Source organism: Ptychodera flava, chromosome 7 (genome assembly GCF_041260155.1).
Source record: "Ptychodera flava strain L36383 chromosome 7, AS_Pfla_20210202, whole genome shotgun sequence".
Classification (NCBI taxonomy): Eukaryota; Metazoa; Hemichordata; class Enteropneusta; family Ptychoderidae; genus Ptychodera; species Ptychodera flava.
Window position 1 is genome coordinate 32,163,116 of NC_091934.1, and position 11,511 is coordinate 32,174,626.

At 36.8% G+C, this 11,511-nt stretch overlaps 1 protein-coding gene across 4 annotated transcripts in view; it reads right to left on the bottom strand.

Moving 5' to 3' along the window:
* The window catches only part of LOC139137293 (Golgi integral membrane protein 4-like), a 73,364-nt gene extending 63,980 nt beyond the window's left edge, over window positions 1-9,384 (bottom strand). For 2 of the 4 annotated variants that reach the window (XM_070705309.1, XM_070705306.1), the window contains exon 1: window positions 9,071-9,384. In XM_070705309.1, coding sequence (XP_070561410.1) covers window positions 9,071-9,281 — 211 coding nt within the window. In that variant the 5' untranslated portion in view covers window positions 9,282-9,384. The remainder of the gene's footprint in view (window positions 1-9,070) is intronic. The other 2 variants (XM_070705308.1, XM_070705307.1) reach the window with 1 other exon arrangement.
* Between the last annotated feature and the right edge of the window lie 2,127 nt (window positions 9,385-11,511).

Genomic DNA, 11,511 nt, shown 5'->3' on the forward strand with positions numbered 1-11,511 from the left:
AGTGCTAAATGTATGTACTGTTATCAGTGCATTTTTTTCATATTATAAACTTGGAAAAGATAGCCAAAGCAGAATATATGGTATGCTGGAAACGATGCACCCTTAAGACTTTAGTAAATTACTTCAAATATTATCAACATACATGTAACATGTATGATAAGCTTGACTATCAAAGCACCAATACAAAACTGCATAAAAATGTATATATTCTAACATGTGCAGTATTTGTATATGTAACCATGACAACAATGATTGTAATATGTTTCACAAGCGCAAATACACTTCCATTCCAAGAAGTTCATCATATTGATTTACACTGTTGACACACTACATTTTTGCACATGCACACTGATACTTTCAAGTTATAAATCACCTTTACAGATCAAATCATTTCAAATCAGTGCTAAAATCAAGGAAAAACATCTCAGTGACACAGACTGCTGCTGTGACATACAATATCACCATCACTCTGACCAAGTTGGTAGATATCATGCAGCAGTCAATGTACATGTAATCCCCGAGGGACACCACCTCGGGCGATACTGGACAAATGTTGGGGATTAGACCAAGTTTGCCATGAAACTATGCCTGAGGGGGTGGGGCAATTGCCTCATATTGATCCCCCAGTCACTTTCATGAACAAGTGTAGTATTTGTGAATGCCCCACCCATTGGGCTGGGGGAAATGTAGGATTTACTTGTTTTAGGTGGGGATTTTCCACATTGTCTTGTCCAAGGAAGGGGGGGGGGGAGCATTTGACAAATTTCATAAGACTAATTTCCAAACCTCCCACTATGCCCAGAGGTGGGAGTTGACATTGACTGCTGCATTATAATGTTCGAGTACTGTGTTTTAGCTGAGCTTGATACCGTGGCAAATTTCACTGGGGTTCGTTACCACGCGATCCACTTAAATTGGAGGACAACAGAAATGTTACCAGGTTTCTCACAATTTACCTATCTCCCCAAATCTAAGAGTGACCTTGATTCAGTATTAGCAACTCACAAGTTTACTGAGTATGTCTGTGTGCACACACATCCCTTAACCCTGCCAAGTTCACATGTCACCGTCAGGTCAAGTTGGCTCATACCAGAGAGGCATAACATGTCCATTGTGTTGTATGCTAACCAAAGTATTGAACATTTGAAAAACATGAAGAGGTATACTGTAAACATGTTTTTTTAATGACTAGACTTGTTACAGCATACCACGCCAAGTACATTTGTACATGTAGGTGAAAATATGTACAAAATGTGGCTAAATAACGCTTTTTAGTACTGACTCAGCAGATGGGGAAATGATACATGTCTGTATGGCAGGAAAAGGATATGTTTCTGGGGTCTTCACATGGTCAAGGCAGTTAAAATAGATTATACACATGTACAGTCAAGGGTAATTTAATCTACATGTAGCTAGTTTAAATCAACCTGCCCTGATTACCGTATAGTCAGCAAATTCTTGATGGGATTTGCACTCCTAATGTATGTGGTACCCAGTCACCTAGCAAAGACATCTGAGTCAAAACCGCTCAGTTAAATCCCCACTCTTAAAAAGAGTGGTTCAATAACCAAGCGATTAAAGTTGTTATAATTCTTCTAAGTCACCTCCACACACTGTAGGGTTCATGAAGCCCTAGCGCACACACACATAATGTCTATCACAAAAACACACAAAGTTTGAGTTAAAAGGTTTCATAAAACATCACAAAACACTGCAATGTAAGCGCTGGCAGGAAACATGCAGTAAGACAATTCCATAATGAATACTGAGGTCACATGACAATTGTGTTTTGATGATTAATGTATACAGTTATAGCCTTCTGTCACTTCTTACATGTATGGTCACGAATACACTGTCATGCAATGCTTCGTTCTAAATGTACATCAAATACTTTTTTAGATGTTTGACTAAGACAGGTAAAAAATATATATGATGGTGTGATGGTATGCATATTCATCGTACATCAGAATTAGTTTATTTTAGAACTATTACATGGCATCTACTGTATTACATTTCCGTAGGCAGACCTTGTGATAATTTATGTAGAATTGTCTTTATTATACATGAACACATTACAAACATAAATGATCTAGTATATATATGGAAGGGTTTTTGTTTACGTGATATACAGGACGTACAAAGAGAAATCATCACGTTCAGAAACCTTCAGGAAACAGGTGTACTTTTCTCACATAAGCCTTTATCATCGTTTTTATTGAATTCTGTTTGTTGCACATGAATATATTATGAACATAATACCTTGTATCAGTGAGTGAATCTGTTTGTGAAATCCTGAACGAGTAGAGAAAGAATTCACATGAACACAGACAGACCTACGTACATGTAAAGCAAAAGTGAACACTGGTCAAGCTGACAAGAAACTGTACTCAACCAGGTGTAAGTTTGTTGTTGTAGAATTCTGTTCAGTGTTTTTAAAAAAAATAAATTGGCAAATTAAATTTTTCCTGGTCAGTAATCTAAAATTCTTTGATAGCTTTATTCGAATAGACTAATGTGGTGGCAAAGATTCACATGGTAATTTTTAAAGCTGTATTTCTATGCCAAACGTCACTCTGGAAAACAAGAATGAATTATATGATTGCTGTGGCTACTTCCTCTGTACATATCTCAAACTCAGTCTGGTTTCATCATTTTTTGTTGTAACAGATTGTGTCTTTAGTTACTCTATCAGTCTGCATGGATCTAACATGTGGCTCCCACTTACGGTACACTATCAATATACACAACATTTCATCCGGTTTAACCCCCCCACCCCCACCCTCATCGCAAAGTGGATTGGTCCACCTCACTTGAATTGACTCTGTTGGACAAAAAGTCAGGAAATGGAAGATAAATGATCATCCTTGATGGGTGCATGTAACACATCTGTGAGTTGAACAACCTTGTGGTATGTACATGTACCAGCATCGTGACAAAAATCGTTCTGTCTGAGTGTAGTAACGTTGTAAAAATGAATACATTCTTTGTAGCTTTGATAATGGTATACTGGTACATTAGTTATTTGCTTTCAATTTTTCCTGTAAAGTACACTGTTTGCACAATGATATCAATATTGGACATTCCGTTTTCACCATGAATAAATATCTGTTACTACCTCTGAAAGAAGCTTGAATGCAAATTTTTTAAATAAAAGACCGTGAATTTTCATGGTTTTTTTAACTGATAATTTGAATCAACATTGGTCCAGCTCATTGCAATTGCAGTGTGTGCAACCACACACTCATCTTGTAGCTTTACCTATATGGAAAATATTGGCCTGTTTTGAAGTCAAACACTTTCAAAGTGACTGATGTCAGGTTAGACTCCGATAAAAGACAGGATTTGAACTCACTTTGGAACTTGTTGACCTGACAGAATCAGGAATATCAGTGTGTACCACATATATATGTACTGCCATGTGTTCATCATTTTTCATGTTGCCATATGTTACTGGTGGAAAGTGGATGCTAAATATACAAGTTGGCAAAACACAGCATATATTAATCGGCATCATGCTACAGTGCAATTCGTGCCAGTAGACAAACATATATCACTCGAACTAGCCATTGACAATCAATCATTTGGAGGTGCTTCATATATCTTGCTGTCAAAGATTAATTCTAAACAAAGATAATATATACACTGTATATACAATACTTCTATAAATATTAATTGCACAATACAGTATAGCCGATAGTACTTCCACTGTTGTCAGCATAATGTTGTCGTCCTACATACATGTACAAACACAATTCTGAAATTCAAATATACATTCGATCCAAGTCTTGTTCTGGAAGAGATCAAATTATCTCCAAAATTAAAGTCAACTTTTCAATCATTTTCAGAATGTTTTAAAACCTACAGCATTAATTTTATATTTTCATGGACTTTAACTCCACTATATATTTATCATCACACTTTTAATTGTCAATATGGACTACATGTACATGTATGCAGTCTGTATGTACATGCATTTCAGAACACTTCATAAGATATAAATAATTCAAATTACTATATATTCATCATCAGTGTGCTTTGTACAGCAAGGGGATCAATCAAACTTCAGTGAGTGACACGCTAAACCCAGGTCTATGACTACACAACACTGAGCTTCCATAATCAAAGAAATTATATTAGCACACACCTACATGTACACGACTCTTTTCAGAAATTTTAAACCTTTCTGAGTGTCAAAGTCAGTTTTTTTTGCCTTATATTAATAAACTGTAATGCAGACAATTATATTCCAGATTTTTCCCAAAATTTCCATCAAAAACCATAGCCAATTAAAAGTTATGGCCATTTGGTCCAAAATAATAAAAAAAATTTAAAATTCTAAAAAAGTTGGTAAAATATTACACTAAAATTTTGGTGGGAAAAAATATAGCACTCAAATGGTTTAAACTGTTATTTTGGCATGTAACCCTTGACATGCATCTCATTCACAAATTAAAACCAATTTTTAAAATTAAACCGGCATTGCCTTTTTGTGACATTTTTTAAGCATTTTATTTTCATGCAAAAAGTCAATAATGCTTCATTTTGCAATTATTGCTTCATGTTCAGTCACTTTAATTAAAGCACTGTGGCATGCCACACGCTCGTTAGTTTCAGAATGAATCCATACTTTCTACTGTGGCTTAATTTACATGAGTCCACCTGACAAACGTGCTTATATATTCAGAACTAAAAGATTTATCATGCCATCCAATACCAGTATCCCTAAAATACTGTTAGTTTTTTTCATCAATTTGGCATGATCAATGCACAGTAGCAAGCTTCATTACATGTATGTATAGCCATCACAAAATGATAATTTATACCCATTGTGTAAAGCAATAATTCTTTTTGTTTGTATAATGCAGTTATCTAGCAAGAGCTGTTCAGTGAACACATCACTAGTAAAGTAAAACTGGTTGATTGAAAACATGATCACATCTCCCCTACTATACCACACACACACACCCATGAACATCACTTTGGTTTGACCCAGTCCTACTGGTTTTAATTGTGAAGTTGGACCTCTACACTAGCAAATGATGATGAAACAGTGAAAAGAAGTCACACAACATCACAAAGGCACCCTTTCTTTACTAACTAGTCAGTAAAATGTGACAAATTCCTAGTATTGGTGTTACTCTAAAAGACAAAACACATCAATAGTAAAGATTTCAATGCTTTGATAAAGCTACACAAAATATTTATAAATAAAACAAAATTATATAAAATGCATATAAATTGAAGAATACTTCGATAATATTTCTCATCACTGAACTGATTTATTGATGCTCACGACTATTTTGCTTGTTGGGGACAAAATTTTCTGTGATGGGCAGATAGGCTCATATAACAATAAACATGTCTATATAAATACAAATAAGCTTGCTTGTGGAATGTCTGTTTTGGTGACCTCAAGGACTGGGGTCAAAACCACTTATTAACTTTCATAGCTCAATAAAACGACAGCATCCACTTTCTCTTTGGTCATCTGTTTAGCTCATTACAAGTCTTAACGATCATAAATTTGATGGAAATACAGTACACATGGTTTAAATTGCTCTCTACTGAAGCATCTATTCTGCTTGGAAGTTGGAGTGAAGTGTGCTCTGTGAAGCAAATAAACAGCTCTGCCACTGATGCCATTTTGAAATGCTCTTTTCACAAAGATAAACTTGTTATTCAGTCAGTTTGTTGAAGCCTACAAAGACATGTGGGACTGGCTGATCATAAGAAAATAAATAAATAAAACTTGCTGCTCTGGCATCCGTTGATACTTATGCTTTCTCTAATGGCTAATTATAGTTTTATACCTGTAATTTGCAAGCTGAATTTAGGTGAAAGAAAGCCAAAAGCTTGGTCATCCTCCAGACTCAGTGTTCTCCCAATTATAGAGTGGTGGCTGGCACTCTTTTAATTTTTGTTAAACAACAGAAATCATTACCATAACAATTACAATTATTGTTATGCAAATTAGCCACCACCCTTATTGAAAATCCTTGGGAGAACACTGAGAGTGAACCATCACCTTCACTGTTCACCATTATAAGCAAGTCAACAATCAACTTTGATAATGATGGAAAATTTCACAAGACCTAATGTATCAGCCAGTTGTTATCAGTGGTTGACAAATATATACTTCACCAATTACTGTCACAAGTGCTTTCTGATTTGAGCCCTCACTAGTGCATTTTGGAAGTGAGTATGGCACTTGCTCCTTATCAACATTTATTTCAACGTGGTAAAAAATTAGCAGATTTCATATTTCTTTTCTGCTCTCTTGTCCAAAGATTATCATTAAAATTCTACACTATAATTTAGTAGTTGATAAAATTTAAATGGTACTTCTTTTAATTGTATTGTTATCTTTAAACGTGATATTAATTAAATATCAATGATTTACATGTACTTGATTGACGAATTTGGCAAAATTGACAAAAACATATAGATTTCTCAGAGAGGTTACGTTTTAATTTTGACAACCCATTGAATTTTAAGTTTCAAAGATTGAATATTCATCACAGGCACTCATCTTATATCAGCTGTAGAGAACTAGCTCTTTGATAGCCCGAATCTGTTTTTTCCCCTCTATAAAATAAATGCCTGTCCATTTTTCTCAGATTTTCACCAAAATTTTGAGAAAAAACTGTAGCCAATGAAATTTAATGACCATTTGGTCCAAAATTATCAAAAAAATTACAGAAAAATTCATAAAAATCGGTAAAAATGTTGCACTAAAATTTTGGCGGGAGAAAATTACAGCGCTCAAAGGGTTAATACAGATGTGTTCCAGATGACCTTAGAATAATGCCTGTTACTGTGTAGTGGTATGTGCCTTGCTTAATGTAAAATCCACGATTCACAGAGAAGCATCAATCAGAATAAAAATACCCTTTGGCGTGTGTTCAAATGGACATCAAACACTGGATTCTGATCGAGGGCTGGGCCCGGCAACTTCCTCTTTTTCTCACCTTTTGTACAATCAACCCGTAATTTCAGGACCAACATATTTATTGACTATTTAATAGCATCAAAATATAATGTATAGAAATGTTACAATCAAGGACAGTGCCAATTGAATGCAACTGATGTGTGCATGGTGTATGCAAGTATGATTTGGCAATAATACTAGTGTATCGTGTCTGGCTCTCAATTCATACACAAACAATAACACTTTATAAATAATGTATGTAAAGGCTGTTCTTTTGTTTTTGTTTCTCTGTGCTTTATACCAATCAAGGACAAGTTCAGACACAATTTGTTTTGGTTATGTGCATGTATCTTTGTACTCTTATCGTGACATATGGTCGATGCCATTTAAATTACAATATTTCAGTTTGCACATCAAAATAACGATTCAACATTTTGCAATCCTTCAAGCTAACGGTATACACATGTTCCAGTGTAACACTGGCATCTCCCCCCTCCCAAAAAGTGAAACCGTACTACTGTCTGAATTCCCTGACAACCATGTATGCACACATATTGTTACATCAATAACCATTGCATCATTACATAACACATAACAAAGTCAGAAAATGTAATATAACCGGCTGTTCACAACAAAAACATTGATGACCTGATGAGAAATACTGCTACCCGAGTTTGATAGATTTAGGCATTCACCTTCGAGAGGTTCTAGTCAAATCGGTTTTAGACACCTGCTTTTCAAGAAAAGCAATTTCAGGTCGATATTAATGATATTAATATTTCAGCTCACCTGAAATCTCAATGTTAAGGATTGCTCCATGCTCAGGAATATAGTTTGAAATTCATTGTTAAGGACCGTGGATAAGCTAAACATCAGGACAACATACAAAATTCATTGCATTTTGGGTCCAGCAGTAGCTCTATGCTGATAATGGTTCTACTCCAGAATCAAACGGATTTGCAGTGTTAAAGACTCAACACACCCAACAGACATTATGTTAGCAGTGTAAACAAACCCACATATGCAAACACGTATGGAAATATGCATTATTTCTGTGTACGTTTTTGCACATGGTTTTATTTGTACCATAGTCCATTTGAGTTCCAGGTTTGTGGTAAGTCCATGGTTGAATGTATTACAGCAGTCTGATGTCATTACCACCTTCATGGTGCACATTTCTGATGTTCCTTTAGCTGCTAGGGTATATCTGGTATATTGTACATTGCGAGGTAACTGTTCATACAGCATGAAATACACATTTATATCGCATGGGTGAATATGTTATTGCACTTCACATGTATCCCTCAAAATCCTGGAATATTGTGTATACACGGAGGGATGTAGAACAGTATACAATCAATTGATAAGACTGTCCTTTCAAATTCAACACTGCCCAAAAAACATAAAGTGTGCAGATGGCTGCCATGGCAATGGAATTATGGGACCCCGGGAAAGAGAAGCTAGCTGATACTCAGCCTTAAATATACGCAGAAATATGGAACAAAGTGCTTTGTCGAATAACAAATGTTTAGGCACAATCTAGTCCTTCCACCCACCGGTGGATGGAGGGACTGTGGTTTAAGAGACTTGTCTACTCCTGATCACTGTTCTTAAATCATCACTTGTAGAGGTAGCCCTGCGTACGATGCTTATTGTCCCCGGCGTTATACGGCCTCCCTAGCCGTATAACGTCGGGAACACACTGCATGATACGCAGGGCTAGTATGGAGGGTGGATCGCCAGCGCTGTCTGTACACGTAAATAGCCCCCAGTAGTACCTCCCAGACAGTTCTATGACAAATGACAACCGGAAGGGAACTAATTTTTACACAGTAGCAATTCGTATGACTCGTAAGAGGCAGAGTGTCCTGGTGTAGGGGTCTATAAAACTCAAGGTGACAAAAATGTTGGGGGGATAAAATGCTACATTTACGCTCTTGAAAATTGTATTCTAGGGTGCGATATGCTTTTGTTTACAGTTTACACGCGTATCTTTGCATATGGCCATTGGCACCATAAGCTCTTTAAAAATCCAGGCCCTACTACAACAGGGATTGTGTCAACGCTATTTCTGTGATAAAAGGAGGTTATGACGAAGAAGATGTCTTTCTGTGGATTTCTGGCAAAGTATTTGTGACTTACCTTGTAACTGTGCGGTGAGGGATTCCTGCTGTTGTTGATACTGTGCCGCCCTGGCCTCTGCAGCTTTCAATTTTCGGTTGACATCGTTGAATAAGTAAACGCCATAACCGACACACACGAGAATTCCAATGAACAGTATCGTCTGCCACCAGTTTCTGTGCCTCCTCCCGCTAACCATTGCTATTACCTCTATCTCGTTCGCGTTTCTCATGCACCGAGTCGTTACACAGACGACATTTATGAAGTTCAAAAAGTCAAAACCCCCTAAAGTTACACGTTGACTGAGTTATCGTGCCATAGACGGCTTCGGCACTGATTTCGGATACTTTTTCAGATTACTATTATACTTCGGATATAAATTTCAGGTTTCATTATGTACAAAATGTTTTATTACTTAAAATGTCTATTTAATTTATATGTAGAACAAAGATATAACAGCTTTCATCGTTGCATCTTCCATCAAATAAAATGAGCGTTAGTCTACAGGACTGGTCGGTTACTCGAACATGAATGTCGGATCCGAGAGCTATGACTAGATTAGAATCAAGCTGGGATAGCAAGATAAGTGACCAAAAAGCCAGCTTATGAATCAAATTCTTTTCAGATTCCCACTTTTGCTGGGGGAATACCTATGTCAATGCATGCTTCTGCTGGCGGCGACTCACGCAAGCCACGCTGTTCACTCGGGCAGGGACCCTATAAGCTTATAGGGCGACTATTCTACGCAAACCTAATCAAGCTGGAAGGACTAGACGATCTCTATTTTGCAGTTAATGGATTCAGACGTAACACCGCGCCGATTTCGACAATCGATTGCAATCAACACCATATAAACATGACTTTGGTAATGGTATGACTAGGCTGACTAGGCGAGAGAAGCCGTATTTGCGGACGGCAGCCCCCATATGACATTGACCTTCATATTATACTCGACACACACTACTCACTCTAGCACATCAGAGTGTGTGGTATGATATGTAAATACGATGCAAAGTTTTTTGAATAAATTGAGAATGGAAATGACAACTGTGTACCGAACAAAAAATGCGCGCGTCTCTGTACGCAAAGAGGTAGGCGTATAGCGAAATCTCGCCTCTACGTCTATAAGATAAGCCTTAATACCTGAAATTTTTCGTAAAGCCACATAATCTCCGCGTGGAGGTAGGGTTTCATCCTACCTCTATGATCTCCCTGAATTAAAGGGTAACTGTGGGGTGGACCATCGGGGGAGCTCGTAAGTTTGGTTAGTGAGCATTAAGCTTATTTTTCCTCCTCAAGCTCTATTTGGAATTTTTTCCCAATCTGGCAAAGTCTGATAACTTTTTTGTTACTTTCCTACAAGTGCTCAGCTTTTCAACACGTCAATCAGTATACACGAGATAGCAATGTTGTTTACCTGGCGGTTTTTATGAAAACAATGCCACATTCTGAGGATTTACCCATTCAATTACTTTGAAATTAAATTTCATTCAATTATTTTGGAACATGGTTCGCATGTTTCTTTGGACGTCCTTATGCTTTCATTATAACCGCATTAGCTAGAGTATGTTTTTGAGAATAGATTAATTTTGTTAATAAATTCTATTTATTAGCCATTTATTACGAGAAAAAACTAATAGTCATAGTTGTTATGACAACCTGTACACTATGAGTTTCAAAATGTTGGAGTAGAACAAAACGGTGTTCTTATAAAACCTGAAAATTTCAAATTTTAAACTGCAAAATTTACTGGATATAACAAAGTATGTGGTTGTCTCAGTTTCATTCAATTACAAAGTTTACAATAAAGAAGAGTGGGTAGCTGAATAGGCCTAAATCATAACAGCTTTGAGTAGGCCTACAAATCGTCCTTTTTACGTGTCAAATAGGCCTTATACTAGTCCTGAGCACTGTTCCTGTCGAGTTAAATGCTCCATTAGCCGTAACTTTAAAGGCTCTTTACTCTGAATTCGGTGTATCAACTACTTTTTAAAGCCGACTTCAAATAGCGCTGATCGCGATGTTAGGTTTGTTACATGTGATATAGGTGCACGCGGGCGACATCGGACACCACTGCCTGGATTTCGGACAAATTTTGTTGTTGCATTCGCGGTTGTTGTTGCAGTTTGAATGAGTGTGACTTTTTGTATGCATTACAAGCTTCACAAGAAAAGAAGATGCAGTGGTATCCTACATTAAACACCTTGAACACTTCAAACTGATGAAAGACAAGAGACAAAAACATACGGACAGATGGCAAAGTGTATATCAATTATCAAATGTTGGGTTTGACTGCATTTTGATAGCTCATCCCAAAGTGACGAAATTGTAACATAAGAAATACTGGTGAATTGTCAAAGTTACTGCTCTGTCCCTTGTTACTAATCCTGGTACCACAAGATTTTAGCACAATCCCTTGTTTTCAATAGTGTGGTTGGACCCATGTACAGGAAATCAGCTGA